General features: G+C 36.1%; 1 protein-coding gene across 11 annotated transcripts in view; it reads right to left on the reverse strand.

The window, feature by feature from the left end:
* BIRC6 (baculoviral IAP repeat containing 6) overlaps positions 1–20288 on the reverse strand; it is a 186376-nt gene that overhangs the window by 99926 nt on the left and 66162 nt on the right. For 5 of the 11 annotated variants that reach the window (XM_074579876.1, XM_074579867.1, XM_074579875.1 and 2 more), the window contains exons 29-44: positions 19758–20104; positions 18637–18856; positions 17567–17700; positions 14853–14990; positions 13940–14082; positions 13232–13363; positions 11077–11292; positions 10497–10680; positions 9918–10073; positions 9419–9552; positions 7603–7756; positions 6719–6835; positions 5562–5716; positions 4257–4383; positions 3420–3530; positions 3189–3251 (exon numbers count right to left, since the gene is read on the reverse strand). In XM_074579876.1, coding sequence (XP_074435977.1) covers positions 3189–3251; positions 3420–3530; positions 4257–4383; positions 5562–5716; positions 6719–6835; positions 7603–7756; positions 9419–9552; positions 9918–10073; positions 10497–10680; positions 11077–11292; positions 13232–13363; positions 13940–14082; positions 14853–14990; positions 17567–17700; positions 18637–18856; positions 19758–20104 — 2531 coding nt within the window. The remainder of the gene's footprint in view (positions 1–3188; positions 3252–3419; positions 3531–4256; positions 4384–5561; positions 5717–6718; positions 6836–7602; positions 7757–9418; positions 9553–9917; positions 10074–10496; positions 10681–11076; positions 11293–13231; positions 13364–13939; positions 14083–14852; positions 14991–17566; positions 17701–18636; positions 18857–19757; positions 20105–20288) is intronic. The other 6 variants (XM_074579869.1, XM_074579868.1, XM_074579873.1 and 3 more) reach the window with 4 other exon arrangements.

Here is a 20288-nt window from a genome sequence, read left to right on the forward strand (position 1 = left end):
CATCAAATACTGATTTCAAACACCATCCTTGCAAAATTTGTCATGGATCTTCTAACTAATTAATGTCATTGTTCTGAAAAGAAATGGCCAGGGGTATTGGTTTATCCCTGAAAAATATCTTGCACCCCTCAGATAAGAGTTTCTGAAGCACAGAAGTTACACAGTCTGAGCTTTCATTCTGAAGACATTTATCAGCACATAATGGCATAATTAAATAAGACTTTTCTGACCGTGAACTGACCTGCCCTAGACAGTGGTTGCTCATAAAATCCCAACATAGGACATTTCCAAAAAAGAATCTGTCCTATACTCAGGTGTGGAAAAAACCCAAACAACTAAAAAGCTTTGGTTACTACTGGAGAGACCTGGGGTTTTAGAAAAATAACTAGGGAACAGCTTTGAAAATAACATCAGGACAAGATCTCTAGAACCACCTCACTTCTCATGACAAGATCTTCTAACTCCTTGATCTCTTAAAGAAATGGTGACCAAAACTGTAATTTTCAGAGTACAATAGTTCAGAAGTATGTTCAAAGATACTACCCATAAAATACAAATAAGACGAGACCCTTAGCTAGAATGGATGGAAAAATATGAAAAAGCACCACCTCTTCCCCCCCCTTTATTCCCCCCTTTTGTTTCCTCACCTGTCTTCTTTTTAAATGAAAGACTGGAAAAAACAGAATGGCTGAATGTGAACATATGTATCAAATGGCAATAATGAATTTCAACTAAATAAAGCAAACTTAAGAAGGAGGTTCTCTGAGAAGGCTTTGAGATCCAGTGGTTTAGAAAAATAGTGATAGCGGGATTTTCTCAGTGCTAAAATGCCTCCTTGCAAAAAGAGTTTAGTGAATCATCCATGAGTGGATACACCTCTAAGTTGTTTTTCAGTTTCTGAAACAGCAAATATGATTATCTAATGAGGGTTATGTCAAGAAGAGGTACCTTCTTGCTTATTTAAAAGGTTTATTATATATGAAGAGGTTTATTATACCTGAAATTATCTGAATAAAGTATTTTTGGTGGTGGTGGTGTTTTTTTCATCAGTGAAGATATTCTGCAAATGGACACATTTGGGGGCTTGCTGTATTTTGGGTATTAAAAGGGGAAAGAACCTCATTTTATAACCACACACATCTAGCAAGACTGATCTAAATTATTCCCAATTAACTGTAATTGACATCATAGTGGTTTAAAATAAAACCACCAAAGAACCTAACCATAACCTGTGAATACAGTGAAGATGTGTGAACAATTTGTACTTCATAACTTAAAACGTTACAGAATTAAAGAGGATACAAGAGCAACTTGAATCCAAAGAAAGCTGTCATGTCACTTACATTTCACCAGTCTCAGGAACAACTTGTCTTATACTGGCTGTATTTCTTTAAAAAAATCAAAAACTTATCTCTTCGGGAAAGCATGATCTTGAAAACTATAAGTTGATGAGAACTCCTATGAGACACTATCTGTAATGGCTTAAGAGACTATTAATAGTCCCAGTTCTGAACTAAAGCACATGGAAACCAAAATTATTGATTGGAGAAGTGCTACAACGGATCCCACCTTCAATTGTCAAGAACTGAACCGAGATTATTTCACTTCTTAAATGTGACAACTCAGTGCCATTGAGAGAGAATATTATCTTGAATCATCATCTGCTGAGGAATCCTGGCACAGAAGTTATCTGATGGGTGCTCAAACTTATTTAGCTCCTGGTTCTGTTAGTGAGTATGGGAAAAGGGGCAGTTAAGGGATATACATCTGTGTTAATCCACACACATGTATAAAAGGAGACCTTCAACCCTTTTCTTTACCCTCCAGCAAGTTTGCTTCTATAACCCTTTCCAACTCAACCCCAACCTTGGGCTCACAATCCTATATACACAAAAATCCATAACCACATTCATATGCTGAAGTGCGCCTGCAATGAGTCACAGTGGTTGCTTCTGAGCAGCTTTTCATTCACATGGTCACTTACTGATCTCAGGCAGTTGCTTAAGAAACTCCTGCAAACACCCAGCTGCCTGTCCATCGGCGTCAGAGCACAAACACTGAGCCTCATACCACTTGGAAGAGATTCATATATGGTACACACAGTGGTAGATTCTCAGTGGTACATGCAGCATAATTTTTGGAAATTGCTAGTCTATGGTTACAAATTGGAGAGTTGAAAATACACATGGGCATTAACTGCGGGCACTGTCATCATACAAATCAAGCCATGTTCTATTCTCAAATACCAAGTATAAAATGGAGGTCTCAGTTTGAGAATATCAATTAGGTCTCTTCCATTAATTTATTCACAGCTCTACTGCTTCACCTAATAGCACAAATTTAATCAGATTTTCGTGATACTGATCTCTAAGAAACACCACAGAAGAGGGACAGAAACTGAAAACCTGAAAAAAAAAAGCACATCCCGAGGATGATGGTTTGAAACGGCACATATGAAAAAAAAGGATTCATAAGCATCTTTTGAGGAAACCCGTGGAGAACAGCTGTGTCATCACAGGATGGCAAATTCCTTCATAGAAGTGTGATCTTCAGGCAGCTCTGGGTTTCTTTCTTCTGTAATTACTATCTTTAGTCATGTGCTCGGAGTGAAAATAGAATTTAAAAGAGCTCTGACTTGGTCTAGCACGTAGGTTTTAAGAGATTCCAGTCTCCAAGTTCTTACTATTTGATACCTTCTTTAGACTTGAGGACAAAGCCACAAAAGCATTTCTTGTGACAGCTGCCCTATGATAGGAGCCATTTAGAAGCTTAATTTCTTCATTTGAAAATTACGTCCTTTAATTTCTACCGGTGTTGTGGCAAAATCTCATTCAAAAAGGGAGATTATTTCTAGCGTGCTACACAGCAATATACAGAATGTGAAATAATCTGGTGTGCATAGGGAAATGAAATTAAACGAAAAGAAAGGGCTGGATTTCTTTTTTAATACATTCAGCTTCTATGGGTTTATTTTCAGATAGCTTAACATAAGCAATGACTAGTGCCTGCATTTACAAAAATATTCCTACTGCATCAGAAAAACACGAACCTCTCTTACAGCACCTTAGTACTTCCTCCCTGCTACCTCCTCCCATAGCACAAAGCTAATTCCCAAGGATCATCACTTAGTCCTAAAATTCATTTTTAGAAGACATTGCCAACCTATTTATAATGACATTTTCTTTTACCTCTACGGTTTCCGTTTCCATTTCCATGGTACAAGCAATTCAAGGAGCTCACTCCTGAAAAGCCTGAAGTTATGGAGAACCAACAAAAGTGCTTAAATGACAAAGGGAAATTTCTGGTAGTCTTCTGGATGGGAATCAACACTCATCTGTACATCTCATTAGAACAGGCAATATATACAAAAAACCCCAAACCAAACCAAAACAAAAACCACCAAAACACCCACAACTTACCATTAAGCTGCATATTTGTCATGAGAGTTAGGCTATGAAGCACAAGGCACCATGTCCGGAGTAAGGTATTAGGATACCATGCCAGAACTGACAGGAAGCTAGTTACTGAAGCTGTCAAGAAAAACATGTTTTTCCAAGCATTAGTTTTCAGGGTATCACTATAAATGTCTTATTGTTACTGTAAGTTGCTACATTTATTATTAATATTATTATTAATATTGTTTGTTGTATTTACTCTGTTTTGACAACTATTGTTTCAGGAACTTCACTTCAACACTTCACAGGAACTGCCCCACAGAACTATCTACAGTGCCCAGACCCTGGCATCTCAGTGAAAACAATGCAAGGGAACTCCTGGTTTCAGAACACTCTCATGGAAGTCAGCATTAACACATTCATTACAGCAGGCATTAATGTTCTGGACTGTCTCCCACACCAACTCCTTTGATAAAGGGATCACAGGATAGTATACAAGGAGAAGAAATTCGTCAGAGAAGTACATACAGGTGCACGGTTCACCTCAGACTAAGAAGTGTCTTTTTAAAAAGTCCTCTTGGGATTAATGATGAATTAAGAACCACAAATTGTACAATTTAATTTCTGAGGAGATTATGCAAATTCAAGGAATGAGCTTTCAATTACATACTAGCTACACATTTTTCATGTTAAGAAGATAATGAGCCCAAGAGCTCTTTAATAAGAATACATAAACTATCCCAACATAGATCTTATGAAGAATATTTATTTTAATACTTTTTGCTTACGAGCAAAAATTGAGTACTTAAAAAAAATCTTACACCTCCTGAAAATTAATTTCACACATTTGATGTATTTTACCTTGGTTCAAGGAAATTACAGGTATTCGGTTAGCATTATAAAGGAAAATATCAGCGCCACTATCCTTACTTCCAGAGGAGCTGGAATTTAGGCTTAATGTGAGCCATAACTGTAAAAGGGATTCAAGCTGAAAAAAAAAAAGGAAAAAAACCAACACATTATCAGACCAAACTGAAATCCAGAGCATAAAAGGTTATCTGTTTTCATTTTAAAAGCCTTTATCTACATTCTCAGGTGCTACTGTTTCACGGATCTCACACACACACACTCTCTCTCTCTCCCCCCCCTTTACTGGATTTGAAGATTCTAATAAAGATAATATTCAGAGCAAATTCAGCATAACTAGTAAATGCTTCTGCTGTGTTTTTGCAATTGATTTCTTCTAAATACAGTTAAGTTTCTCTTAAGAAGTTTCTTCAAACTTATGTTAAAAAACCCCCACTTTTACACACTGCTCAGAAGTGCCTGGATCCTAACCCTACATCCGTAATACTGATTTGCATGTAAGTTTTTGGAGTGTCTCAAATATAGTCAACTGATGTTTACCAGTCAACTGAAATTATTCAAAAGGCCAACTAAACTACTGGGAAACCTTCTTTACTCTCTGAGAGACACAGATTCTCACTCTGAAAAACTTCCTTAAGGAAAATAACTATTTAGATATTTTGGGGAAGCATGAAACTGTATTTTGGATGAGATATTTAAAGAACCAGTGAGGGACAGAGTCAGCCTCCCAATCAAAATACAAATAGGTAGGCAAGCATCTAACCGCTCATCTATAGCATGCATGACATTCCTTTGAATGTATCAAGAAAAGCATTGCTAAGCCAACGACTTTTTAAAAAGTTTATTTCTAGTTTTAACATTTAGGATGACGGGATAATTCCGGTTGGAAGCATACTCTGGAGGTCGTCCAGTCCAATCTTCTACTCAAAGAAAGTCCAACTAAGATGTCAGACTGGGATTTATCCAGATGGGTTTTGAAAACCTCCACAGGTGGAGACTGCACGCTTAACAACACTCTTCACTAATAAGCTAGCAATTATTTTTCAATGAACCTAATAACTTGTTTTTAAATTTGAACACATATAACCACTTTTTCACTGCAACAAGAAATGTCCTGTTTGATAAAAGCTTTCAGCAGCTTGTCTATTACATTATTGGTACCATTGTCCATGACAACTTCATAAGCAATAAAGCACATAACGGGCTACTTGCATCCTAAATAGCATGAAATACAGGAAAACAACTTTCAAACTTAGAGAGAAATACTACCAAAACATTTCAAAGTTCATAATTCTATACCTGAACATGGTGGACTTGTAGCATGGAAAAGAGTTTGTTGAAGCATGTGCTCAGCATAGGTATAGATGACAACTGTACAATCAACGGGGCATTTTGGTTAGCAGCATGTAATCCTCTTAGCAATGAATCATCTGTTCCACTAGGAGACTGGGTTACTGAAAAACAAAACAAAAAGTACCATCCCCCCATGAATTATTTTGTAAAAGTCGCTAAAAGTCATTTCATATTTATTTCCTTGTATTTTATATATAAGGGAAAGACACTTATTTTATAATTTACAAGAACATCTTCAATATAGTGTTCAGCTAAGTTGGCCTTTTGACTACATACTGTGAAAGGCATACTTGAATTTCAGACATCTCCATCTTCACAAAAATCTATTTGGAAAGTGAGCCCAGAAATACATTTTAACAGTTCTTGCCAAACGTATTATAGGTGTGTCCTGGTAGCACTATGGTGAGACAAACAACTGGAACATCTCTTCATACGTTAACTATGATTCTGTTATCTATGATTCTATGATTATGGTAAAACTAGTGTAGTCAATAATAAGTTTCCAGAAAATAAAGTCTGAGGATGTCACTTAACCTACTCCATCATCAGATATTCAACTAATGACTGCATGCATATTAAGGTACCCAGAGAGCTACGAAGAAAGACACCTTAACAAGATGGGCAGCACAACTCACTGAAAATATGTTCAAAAATAAATTGTCATCATAAATGTTTTTATATCATAAAGATTACTGAACAGGTGAGTTCAAAATTGTATTCAAATATTTTCATTTCATCACTGAATAGGTGAAACTGTCAAGTTCAAAGTAGCTTCCACATAGCTGAAATTTCACACTGAATGCAAGAATGAAGCTTCACAAAAATAGGAAACTGAACATTCAATTTCACCTAGATCAGAAAATGAAAACAATTCCTTCATTGTACTATTATGCACTGTAAAATGAATCCTGCATGCTTGACGAATTTCACAAAATTTCTTAAATATACATGTACACATAATTAAAAAAATCTGAATAAAGAAATATCTATAAAGCATAGCCTAACAAGAAAATTTATTTCTAAACTGCTAAGTGACTACAGAAAAAACTAGTACAAATTTCAAAGCATCACATGAAGAGAATGATATGACAACATGTAGTTACATGTAGGAGATGTGTTTGTTAATGCTTGTAGAATGGAATCAGCCTCCAGGGTGGACATCATTTTCAGCATCAGCTCAGCCTGCTGTTCCAGTCCAACTTCTAGACGTGCATCTAAAGCTACGCAAGGCAACAAACAGGGTAAAACTGCATTATATCAAAAGGCATATATAATTAGTTACTCCAACTTCCTGTGCAAGCAATATAGATATACAGTCCACATTAAACTGAAAAAGATCTCAGTATCAATAACAGGAAGATTCATTTTTATATATGATGGAAACAGAATGTAGAAACTTATATTCTGAACTGAACAAGATTCTTATAGATGTGAAGTACATAGTTAATAAGATACTAAATTTCTGTGAAACACACACATACTTATTTTCACAGTCACTTTAATATCACACATGACTAAACCTGCATAATTTTAAGCCTGGTTTCCCTAAGGTATCAGGTCTCAAACAAGAACAAAAAAAGCTGTTTTTCCCCAGTGTGGGAGGAGAAAGCTCAATCACCCCAGTTCAGTAGTACTCCTCCAAACTAAGTAATCTACCCTCCTCATTCCTTAGGGTAGAGCCAACTATGCAAAATATCAGCCAACTAGAGAAGAGCTTCCAAAATTTCCTGAAAAAACAGGAATGACTTCAAAATGCCTGTGTGTGTTCAAAAATGTTAGAAAATAAGGTTTTCTGCAATGTTAAGCTGTTTTAAATGTAAACCTCACATAAAATTTTCATTTACTACAGAAAAACTGTGGCATATAGAAAATTTAATTCTTTCCACTTAATGGATGCAGAGATTGTTAACAGAATTTGATACATGGAAGTGTCAAATAGAGTATGACAGAAAACAGACCCTGAACAGAACTTTAGTTCATTGCTTACCTTGAGAGACTGATACGCTCACAGTTTGTGATCCATTTTTCTCTGTAGTTACTGGTGGTTTTGCAACTGGAATTCCAACGCCTCCAATGTAAGGATTGTAATTGTAGGTGCCATAATCGGCACCCCAGTAATCGTACCAGGTGCTGCTTATAGGCTTAAAAAAAAAAAAAAACCAAAACAAAACAAGAAAAAAAAATAAACAGCAACTCTTTGGACTGTCCAAGTACGAAAATAAAATTTGTAATGACTAACAACAAACATTGCAGTTACAAAAAAACAAACCCAGAAGATTGGATCCAATAGCTTTAGAATATTTTGTTTCAATTTTTATTGCAGCATAAGCTACTGAGTCCCTAGTGATTGTCAAAATCCAGCAACATAGTTAACTGTCTCAAAGATCAAGAAGCCAGTTTGAAAATGTTATTATCAGTTTTTATTCACACATTTGTACTATATTGGAAATTTGGAAGCGGAGTATCGCACAGATGTTTTGAGAAGTTATTTATCAAGACAGAATACTATATTATTAACTGTACTACTAAAGTACCTTGAAGCCTCAGTGAGGCTCAGGGATTATTTGTACCAAGTTCTGCAAAAGAAAGAGTTGAAAAATCTCTACTAAAGTGTCATAAATTAAGACACTTAGAAAGCATATGGATCGCAAGAAAACAAACAAAAAAAAGTAATGTAGGGCTGCATGAAGGCAATTTGTGCATGCCTGTCTTTTTAATGGCAAGATCCAATATCAACTGTCATTTTACAGACAGAAGCAAATCTTAAGAAGGATTAAGACTGAGGAAGCATTTTTATGGCTGTTTTTTAAAGGACATCCTAGCAGGCAATAAGATCATGAAGATACCTTTGGATGAAGTGGGCTAAGGAGTACTGCCAAATGAAATGATAGCAGAATAAAGGAGGGAAACATCAGTTACACAAAAACTAAGCAATAAGTGGAATACTTTGGTAGGGTGAGATTTGAAGAAAAAAATTTTACATGATAGGTAATCAGTGGAAGGACATATAAGGGAATATAGAAAAAAAAGAGAAAATTTAGTGTTGTCTGAGCAAGTGGTAAGAAAGATAATTTAGGTTAATTCCAATGAGGCTAAAGGTTTAAGTCAATAGTGACAAGAGCAGGAAAACTCCAAATGAATGTCATCCTTATGGACAGAGAAAAGAGACTCAACTTTTTATTACAAACAACTGTGTTTCTTTACAACCAATATGGTTTAGATTTTTAATACAACTTGACAATATACTATTGCATCTAAATGTAATTTTACTACTTCCGATATGTTTAGCTTCCATTTTAAGTATGAAAGGATTTAATAATTTTCTTGTTCCACACCGAAATAAGTTTTGAAGTTAGTTGCTTCCCTTCATAGGCTGACACTGGTCTGAGCACTAGCTACAGCTGACTTTTTTCTTTTTTTTTTTTTTTTAAACACCATACTAGCAGTATTAATTTGTAAGATCAATCACAGAAGCAAATGGCACTCTATTCTTAATCAAAAAAGACAAGACTAGATCTTATTTTTCTTTTATATTATATTTTTGTTGTCTTTAATATGTGTTCTAAGCATCTTCTTTATAAAGATATCTTTACACAAAACCAAAATATTTTGTGGTCAACTGAGATATGAATACATCTGAGACATGAACGCAATCTTTACATTCTTTCCTGTCATTCTACATTAAACCTTTATAAAAAGCAAAGATCTAAGACATCAAATACCACTAACAAAGAAGTGTAAGAAAGAAATGATTTTACTATTTCACATGTAAAGGTTATCCTGAAAACTCAGGTGTGTCATACCTTGAAGACTTTGGCTGCAAGGGGATCTTTTTCCAAGTCAATATCCAAAGGATCTATATCAACTTCCATCAGGTCTTGCAGTAATTCAAGGTCAATGTCCTTATCTTTTTCCAAAGATGACAGAGGTGGAGCACCTTTGAATGATTAAAAGAGTATTAATACTACCAAGTACAAACTATAAAAGATGGATGTATCAAACACTTAATGGGCAATTTTGAGGCTTTTAATACTACAGCTCCCGGTGGAAAAAGTTAATGAATGCAATCAAATTGCCTTTTTTCAGCAATCAGAAAAATAACCGTTTTTTACGGATCAACTGTAAAACTAAGTTGAAGAATTGCTCATATTTTGCCTATATTTTCAGAAACTAATTATCCTATCACCAAAAATCCTTTACTGATATTTTGATAGATGAGTAACAGCAAAGGTTTAGTTTTTTTTTTTTTCCACTTTTTTCAGTATACATATATATATATATCAAGATTATGAAATAATTTACCTGTGATATCATGTGTCAAAGGCTCATCTATTGTTTCCACTAACTGAACTGTGGACTGCTGGAGAGAGTCATCAGAATCCCCAGCCGAAGCTCCAGCATCATCTCCCAGAGCACTTTCTTCCATAGCTTCAGCTGCTATAGGTGCCAACAACTCTCCTATGCATTAGATTAAGCAGACAACTCTATTTCAAGCTTTATTCCAGTTACAAATTAACATCCCAGTGTCTACGCCAACTGCTTTTCTTCATCTAACTCTAAATTCTCTAAGGACTACTTCTTCAAGGGGAGGAGTTTTGAATAATTTTCAAATAATCAGGGTCACATAAATATTAACTTTTGAATGCACAAGTCACTAATTCAGGATTGACTGTAACTGCAATTTTAAATTGCATTTTTTACACACTAATCTCAATTTTATTGTTTAGTTTGGGGTTTTTTGTTTTGTTTGTTTGTTTTTTTTTTTTTTTACCATCTTAATAGTGTCAGTAGATTCTAACACAATAAAAAAACCCTAAAACATTAAAGGATGAAAGTTTCAAGTGTACCATACATTCTGGAAAATATGAACCTAAAACAAACCTGCTAGAATATCCTGCAGCATACAAGTCAGAGAATACTGAGCCCACGCTCCTCCCCAAGAGATGTCTCCTCTGTTAAAGTCAGTTCCTACGAGAAGCAGCAATAATCTTTCCAACTGAGTCTCATTTACAATCTCACATAAATGAATTGTTGGTCTTGTAGCATTTGCAATTCTAGCAAGAACCTATGACAAAAAAAAAAAAAAAAAAGAAATATACGCCTATTCATACTTAACACTATGAAAATATGCAAAATATGTAATAGCTTTAACTTCTGTGATTATTAGATTTTGCTTACAAGTAAATCAGGTATTTTTACTAGCTTAAATTTTAGAATTTTACGAGTCTAACTACATAAAAATATTTTTTCAAAAGTTACTTTTTCTATGCAACTTTGAAGCCACCACGTCGTAAGTTACAGAAAAGCTGACAAATCAGAAAAACCACCTCACCAGAAATTACTAGAAATTTTAATGCTGCATCTGGCTTTTACCATCAAGCCAGCAAAAAAGCAGTAATAGAAAGCTAATTTAATGCAGTCTCCACTGCAACTACAGAGCGATGTTCCGTATTCTGTTTACCTTACAAACAAATAGAAGTAAATCTGCATGACAGGTAAAGTCCATGGACAAGAGAAAGAGTGCCAGCTTCTGCACTACAGAAATACAACGTTCATGTGCCAGTGTAAATGGAAGTGGTTCGATATCTGGAGTTTCCTTTGTTGTTGAAACTTCTGTATCTAAAGTAGAACGAGGCCATTCTGCAGTCCGACGTAAGCGTATTAAGTCCTTGAAGTGCTGCAGGACGTAAATTTGAAAAAACAGTTGCATTTTAAAACTAACCTCTAAATCTTTTCCCAGTAAAAATCTGAGGCAGCGATAACAATAACTATAAAACTTTTTTAAAAAAGAAAAATGAAGAGTCTAAAATACATGAGAATCTGGAATGTAATTAAGGCTGCCACTAAGGCCGAAATTTGTTTTGGCAGCATGTTATCTATCTCAGGTGACAGACTCATAACCATATTATCCAGTTCCGCACAAGCGCCAATTAAGCTTTTATGTTTGCCATAAAATATATTGCAAATACGTATTTTAGAAGTTCCTTCACATTTCCACACCTGCATATAAAACTATGGTTACTATGAAGTAAACTACACATAAAAGAATACTGACTTCTCAGTTCTTCACGTTAGATAAATCATCAATAATTTCTACCTTTCTTACTACTTCCAGGGTACAAAGTGTCCATTGGCCACCATAAATTGAACTAGTCTGGTATTTGATCAGGGCTCTAAACTACACCCTTTTTGACAGAAGGTCTACAAATTCAATGGAGGAAGGAAGGTGCTTTTATGAATCCTCCCAACCACCAAGGGCACACATTTAGCAGCTCAGTTCGTTGTATCAGCTACGCAAGCAGTATAAAATCAGGTAACACAAACACCTCCTATAATCTCATTTAAGTAGTAGCTACGGAGGTAGACCAGAGAAAGAACTAACACAAAGGTTTCAGCTTTCTCCTAAATGCAATCAACGTTACTCACATCTTATCACAACTGAAAGTGATTAGTATGCGAAGTAGTAAACACTGCATGAAATGCAACTATGGAGTGTATAACAACATCATAACTAGATGTTAAGATACTGCAAAGGGAAAACTATTTCAACATGCATTTTTGATGCAGCATGGCCGCTATAAAGTGAAACTTAAATAGCTGGACAGCGTATTTCAGCCAATGACTCATTTAAAGATGTCTCAAGGGGGCCACCAGTGGAGTAGCCCCCCCTCCCCCCCGATATAAACTGCTGGAGTAAAGCAGAAGATAGTGCAAGAAAGAACAGCTCATGACAAGCAGAGTTAGTGAAAATGTAGGGCTTTATTTTTATGCTGGTGTTTAAATTTTGGGGTGGTTTTGTTGGTTTTTTTTCATAATTACTCGAAGTTGTTGTGAGATTTCCATTTAGATTGCCTTTAATGTCCAACATTCTATAATCTTTTTCCACAGGCCTACTTCAAGTCATCCTAACACATATTACTACTTCTGGAACTAAAGAGCAAATATTTAAAGAGATACCTAAGCTTGGTAGCTAGAAAGACTTATGCATTTTTTTTTTTGTGTTCCCTGCAAAGGCCATGTTGCCATCTCCAGAAATCCCTAAATTTCAGCATCTCATCTCATAATTAAAGTAATTCTTTAACTACCACATCCACTCTCAGTATCTGGGGCTTACTGCAAGATGCCACAACTTTTAGGTGCAGTAATTACTTTTAGGAAGCTAAAAAGCTTCTGAGAAAGTTCAGAAAACATTCTCAAAAGTCATATTTATTAGTTTGGGGAGACTGTCATTGGCATGATTACTTTCTGATTACTCAACCAGGAGAGCATCCAGAAGAGTGTCACGCATATAAGTTAGCCATATAATACATTATTTTACTTTTCTATTGGTATGTGTTATCCAAAGTTTAAACATACGACTGGCATTCCCAATGCCACAAGATTATTAGTGATTTTGGCCGTGACTACCTAAAATACCCAGTAGAAGTCTGAACTATTTTTCATAGCGCAAGAAATTTCCAGATGGCTGCTGTTTTCAGCACCAAAATATACTTGATAGAAGCCATGATGAAACAACTTTTTCAGGTAAGGTCAAGGTAGGACAAAAAATGACTTTGCAGGAACAGGTCTTTTCACACAAAGGACAAGAAGTCAGTTACAGTTTCAGAGCATCATACCTTTGAAGTAGCCTGCTTTAGTTTTGCCTGTTCTACTAAAAGTTTGTATGATGATCCTTTGTTGCTTTGTATTTTCTCTTTTTCCATCTGTTCCACCAAAGCCTTCTGTTTTGCTTTTAATAAGTTAAGTTGCTAAAAGAAAATGTTAATAGGAAAAAATGAAAATTTAAGCAATAAGATGTTAAAAGGATCAGTATGTTCATATGATAGTAATCTTCAGTTCAAATCGTAACTTGAGCTTTTAAGATACAGTTTATCTACAATTTTAACTAAGACACTGTAAGGGGCTACTAGCAGACCCAGAACGGAGGAAGTTTTAAGAAGAAATTATATTTTTAAAGGAGCTCAAGACATACACATCCTGGGTCATAAAACCTGCACAGCTGCATTTAGAAATGAAAATTTTGTCTCTTAAGAATTACCAACTTTTAAATCAGAACTTAGGTGTACTCAGATTTATCTAGAAAGTAAATTATATCTATTGTCCAATATGGGCCACAGAGTGCAACAGCATACTCCAACATCTGTTCTTCCAGCAGATGCCATGCCCCGCGGTTTGAAACGAATGTCAAAGAAGTTAGGCAGCCTTTAGCTACAGAACCAGACCTACGCAAAAGCAAGGCTGAATGAGACCCAAGGCCAAAGCTGTTCTTTCAAGAAATTAGATAAACTAGAAATTAGATATACTTCTGTGAAAATAGCCACTACCGTGCTGGAAGTCACCTGTTTATGATGCACAAGCTGTTTTCTGATCTTTCGGGAATACAGTCTATCTAGGCTACTGTTGCCTTTAGTAGATCTGCTCAGATTCTGAGTGTGAAGGCTATTATTTATGAAACTCCACTGGTTTCCTAATGGAAATAGAAAAAAAAGAGATATTAATCCAACTTATTAAACCTCATTTAACTCCAGAGAAAAGCATTTATGTTGCAGCAATGGTTAGCATCTCCATACACTAAATACTAAAGAAAAAAGCAAAATTTAAATAACACTCCGTGTTATGCAACTATCACCACTGATGGTAATATTTCTGTGTATTTTTAAACTGCAGTGGTACCATGGTACCATCTTGTTTTCATTATTTTTATAGCATATACGGAGGTAAGCAAGACTGTCCTAACTAAAAATACCTGAACAGCTTCCATTACACAAAAGCTTTACAGTTATAATTTCTAGAAAAGATGTTAAAAGAAAATCATAGCTAATTCTCTTTAATAATAATAAAAATAAACAGACAAAAAAATGCATTTAAAGATACTGTACACAAACACCACAGCAAACACCAAAGCAGTTACGGAGTTATACTGTTGCCCTTTCTCACAATACAAACTGTCTCAACATGGTGTACTCTCAATTGCCAGGTCCGGGAGTCACAGGGTAATAGACAGACCAAATATACAATTAAAATAAATCCTGTATTTTTCACTTTAAAAAAGTGAAAGCGGTCATATTTCTAACGACAAGGGAACACAAAGAAGGAGACAACAGTGCAAAATAAAATGATTGCAATATCTATTTTTAAAATATCATTTTTCAAGTGAATTGAAAATACATTTTAGTATTTGAATAGCTCCCAAACAAATACCCATAGAAGCAAGTTTTGATAAGAAGTGTTGCATACCTGTCAAAAATCGTTCCCTCTCTTTTCCATTCAGAGGTTTCTTGGCTGTGGCTGCTTCATCCTCCACAGTAGCTACATAATCCAGTAGTCTGGACACCAGCATTACAACCCAGCTGATCATGGGAATATCTAAAACTCCTTCAAAATAAATAGATTCCAGTGCCTTAATAAAGTTTTGAAGCCATAACAAACTGGTTTTAAAGAAATCATAACAGGCATTACATGCCACACATTTCACTAGGACACAAAGATTCCGCTCTTTTTTTTTTTTTTAAATGAGGATAAGAGTCTGAGTAATCATAAATGAGGGAAGAAATCAAACATTCAGTACAGAACTCAGGTTCAAGAGAAAATACCACAGTTCTCTTAGTTGGATGAAGTCAGAAGTCAAATGCTTCACCTCTACTGTTAAAAGTTAAAAATTAAGCAGCATTTTTTTAAAAAAAATAGTCAAAAATTGTATATCTAGATTTCCTAAATACCAAATGCAGAATTACAGCCGCTTACATTAAAGCACATAAATTAGATGTCTCAAATTCCATAGTGCGAAATTCCTCCATCAACCAGGGCTCCAACAAGACAGTTATAACCATGTACCCAAATACCTTTGGTTTTACTCCTTTGTTAGTGTATTTTCACGTAGCCATTTGAATAAGATGCAGGAAAGTCAAGACTGAGTTCAGACTAGATGGAGCATGCTGGCAGCACTAACGATTGGCTATTGCCTATTTCAGTCTCACACATTAAATACAGCATTTTTGTACAGGCAGAAGAGAAAAAAAAAAATGTATCTTACACATCATGCAAGAAAAATCTTTGTGTGCATGAGCAAATCTAAACGAACAGTTCTAAAGTGAACTCACGCATGCTCAATAAAGACCAGAAACCTACAATTAATGACCATTTAATCACAGTCATTATACAAATGGCATACTTTTACATAATATCAATACAGCAAAGTCATTAGTACTAGAGGTTACACGCACATTTTCATATCTGCACACTGTGCTGAGCCATACTTAACTAAACGCGCTTTTCATGCACTGACCTCAAAAAAGTTTTAATTAATTCAAACTATTATTAATTCCAGACCAAGCAAGAAAACTAAGGCACAGAAATGACTTGTCCAAAATCACACGTATCTGCTGGCAGTCCAAGCAATAGGATGCAGGCCCTGACTGTTAACTCGTTTCCTGGCCACACGGGCAGAAAGCAGCCCACCCCAAGCAGGCAGAGGAACAGGAAGCCACCCCATAACAGGACCTCAACAGAAACTGCAGACTAAATTGCAAGAACAGAAATGAGTACCACTGGTGACCGCTACACACCTTTTCGGTTGGCAGAATAAAAAGAAAGGAGGCTGCTGCAGAGCAAAGTATATACCTTTTCATACTTCTGTTTAAACAAGTGCATTTCTTTTCCTTTTAGCTCTTAAAAAAAAAATAATCAAAATTCTCAGCTTCTCTCCCTCCCTCCCTCCAAGTGTCTTTGGTTTATTCCTTTTTTCCTGCCTCTGCCTCAAAGTTTACAACTTCTCTCTACCCACAACACTCACCTCTTGCTCTGACTGTCCTTCGTTTTCAGACTTTTTCCCCAGTAAGTTTTCACCCCTTTGACCCTTAGTTATGCGTGATAGTTCTCAAATAGGAATTTCTTCTGCCATACCTGATGCTTCCACCACACATGGTAATGCCCTAGTACTCACCTGTACTGTCCAGGAGGAAGGAAGCTGGAAGACCAGCAAATAAAGCTCTGAAGTATCAGTTACTTCTGCTTCCTAAAGTCCTCCGTGAGGACAACTAGTAAGGCAAGAGCTATGAAAGGAATTGGCAGCTGTGGGGAGAGTGCAAACAGAGGTAGAGGAGACGTAAGCTTGGGTTTGCCTCAAACTAGTTAGAGACTACAGCAGGATATGGCCACGACAGAGAAAGTACACAGTAGACCAATGGGAAGCTTCTGACACCAGCTGTAGGCTTGTTTACATCAGGAGACAAGGTAAAAAGTGAAGACAGAGTCTCAGCTGGCATTTATCAACTTCACAATGACAAGAATTTTAAATAACGTATCGTCTACAATGCTCTGTTACATGTACGTAACAAATGAAGTAGCCAAGCATTTGATGTTTTTAAAAGCAAGCATTTTCTTCAAACTTAGGATAGTTAAGAAAACACTCCAAGAAAGTCGTATTTGGAGAACATCATTCCAGTAATTTTTTTAGGGTCAAAAAAAAAAAAAGTAAACTCCTTGTGATTACAAAAAAAAAAAAAACCAAACGATGTAGTTTGCACTAGCCATGCAGATACGCCTAACAGACTTCTCTTCATAACCTCAAAAGCTTAAAACTTAGGAAGGATCTCATGAGCAAAAAGGGGCACTTCTTTCCAAAAGGCTAAATTCCAAAGTCATTCACTAGAGTCGCTAGAGCTGTCTACACACCGGATGTTCCCCTCGCTTTGTTAAACCTTTCAAGCTTCCTAGCTGAATTAAAAGCAACCAAAAAAAAATCCTCAGGTTCAAACAGAGGGAGAGGGGGAGGAATCTCTTTTAGCACCTAAAGAACAAGAAGTTTCAGCACATTTTAAAACACAACTGTGTTTTGGAAATACAGTAAACGAGTAATTTCTTCTTTTAACACGACAAAATTGTGAGCTAGACTCTCAATTTTCTAGCTTAGAATGAATATGAAAATATAGTTCCCCAAATTAGAGGACTACCTTCAGTTCTTCTGTGCACGGGTAAATGAGGTTGCAGTGGTGACAGCAGGTTATCCAGGAGATTAAGCAAACTTTCTAAAACACCACTGTTGCTAAGCGATCTTTGGCCAATGCAAGAAAGCAACATGAAGACCCTAAAAATAAAATTTACATATTTAAGATTTTATTTCTTTTTCAGATCCAGTAATATTCTGAAACACCCCTTATAGAACAATATTCCCCTGGGCTTTCATCGGAGACACAAGCACGTTGCTACAGAAAGCAGTACTGGGGCCCAGCAAGTGAATTGTATTTCACGTTCTATTGTTGTAAGGATAATGCAGTATTTTAGGGTGAACATTTTCTCTTTCACCCTCAAGAGGTCAGCAGACCTCTTCGTACATCTGAAATGAGATCTCATCTGTTTTATGTCCTATTACATATGAAATACTGAATAGTTGGGATAGAGAATTAAATCCATGTATTCTTATATCCTTGAATGAATTCATTTTAGAAAATTATGAAACTATAAATGTTGCTGTCCAAAGAAGGCAGCAAGCCACAGAACGGCAAATATGTTCGATTAAGATAAAATGCTGATGTTTAGAATATCAAAGACCTCAATCAATAATCTGGAATAATCAACACATCTGACATTTAACGCTCAACTCCATGTTTGTTTGCTCTTATCTCAGAGAAGTCTTTTGTATTAAATGCTAATAGTGTGCTTTCCAGTCTCAATCCTACTTCCAAATGCATTAGAAGAGCAGCTCTGTAATGAGGTGGCATTTAAACCTGATAAAGGAGAAGGAAATTTTTGACACTGGGGAGCAATCCTGCCAGGTGTGCAAAGATCTCCAAGTAAGGAAAAATAACAACTTATTGTGGTGCAAGCACCAAATAGGTGCAATAAATAACTGCAATTGGACGTTTATAATTTGCAGTACTTTTTTGGGATTATTTCTTAAATCAATGCAATAGATGGATAATTATCTTTCAGTCACGTTTTGTCGATTCCAATGTTAAGTTATGAGCAAGGGAATTATTTAAATGATCCACAGGTAATATATCAATATAGACTTACACCTTACCTGTCTTGTGGGAATATGAGAAGTTGCTCTGAATTGTATAATTCCTGCAGTACGTTTGAGAGAAACTGACCCCACCATCTTTCTCCTCCACAGAGCTGAACAAGTAGAAGGCCAGTATGCAATCGTATCTTTGGGGTTCCACTGATACATAGGTGTTTAAATAATTCTTCACAAGCTTGAGCATGAAAAGTACTTTGCAGAACCACAGGAACAGAGTGCCCTTTTAAGAAAACGGAACAAGCAACTATGTTTAAGACCACAATGGCTGGAAAACATCGGAGGAAAAAGTTTGCAGGAAGTTTTTGAAACTTATGATTCGATTAATCGGCACAGGGGGGAAGGAGAAGGAAACACATGGGCAGATGATTTGCATGTGATCCATAAAGATCAGGCCATTTGGTCAAAACCAACCCATCATTACGCTTAAGAACAAATTGACACAGAAAATTACAAGACAGACACACCTATCTATCAATAAGAAAAATATTTTGCCTTTTTTTTTTAATTGAAAAAACCATGACTCCCACTCATATTTTTCAATTTCTATTCTCCAAGAACTCTTTTGAATGACAAGTTTAGGAAATAAAAATCCTTACTGGATATTAAAAATCATGAACTGAGTAGAGATACTGGTTTTATGACTTTTGCCACACACACAGAAGCAATTTCTGCTTATTCTCCCCACTTCTAACTGCCTAATCCATCCCCAGTGTTGTACAGGCTTCCATGCTCACAGATCCTTCCACAAGCTGATTCTACCTATGGAAACAACACAAGTATTCTGCCTGGGCAGTCTTTTGTTCCTTCAGCAAAATGAATCAGCCCACAGAAGGATCACATGACTATCTGAACAAAGGAATATGCAGCCAGGACTACGGAAAAGGGAGAAGGACCTCGACACCCTCTCCTATCCTTTTCGGGAGCAGGAAGTAGTTAGGTCAGCTTGCTGCCAACTGGTGAAACTTTACACTGCATCTTACCAGCTACTAAAATCATTGTAAAACATATCCAAACATAGTTTAAAAGCTTCATAGTGGGAAAGTACAGATCAAGATGCATAAACACTTGCAAACTGTTTCTACTAACGTGACAAAAATATCAAGACCTCAAAAAATACTAACCATTGGAAGAATGAAGCAAACTAAGCAGAGTATCCAGTAAATATCTAATGATGGTGCGTAACTGTTCTGTGGATGACATCTGAATCAACTCTTTTGGATCAGATTGCTCCTTCAGCGTTTTCCTGCTTGCACCTAAAGCGACTTTCAGCCTTTGAACAGCATGGTGAGCCAAGTTTAGTTGAAGCTGTAGCTGAATGCAGTCCTGGTAAGCAGAAAATACTCTGCTATCTTCCTCTACTGCCTTGTCTGGCTTTCGTAAAAAGTACTGGGCATTGTTAGCACTATTGAGTGGTGGCAGGTCAATACTCTGCAGAAGGATTTCTAACCGATGACAGGCCAAATTGTACCTAAAGGGAAATATTCCGACACACAATTCAATAGACATTAGCAAATGGCAATACATTTAACAGTCACCCTGACAGAAGACAGCTTCTGGTATATTTTGAATGTACTGTTAAAACAGATATTGAAAAAAAAAATACAGTGTAGTCTTTGTTAGTGCTATAAAGATATTCACTGTAACAACTCTAC

This window comes from Larus michahellis, chromosome 3 (genome assembly GCF_964199755.1).
Source record: "Larus michahellis chromosome 3, bLarMic1.1, whole genome shotgun sequence".
Classification (NCBI taxonomy): domain Eukaryota; kingdom Metazoa; phylum Chordata; class Aves; order Charadriiformes; family Laridae; genus Larus; species Larus michahellis.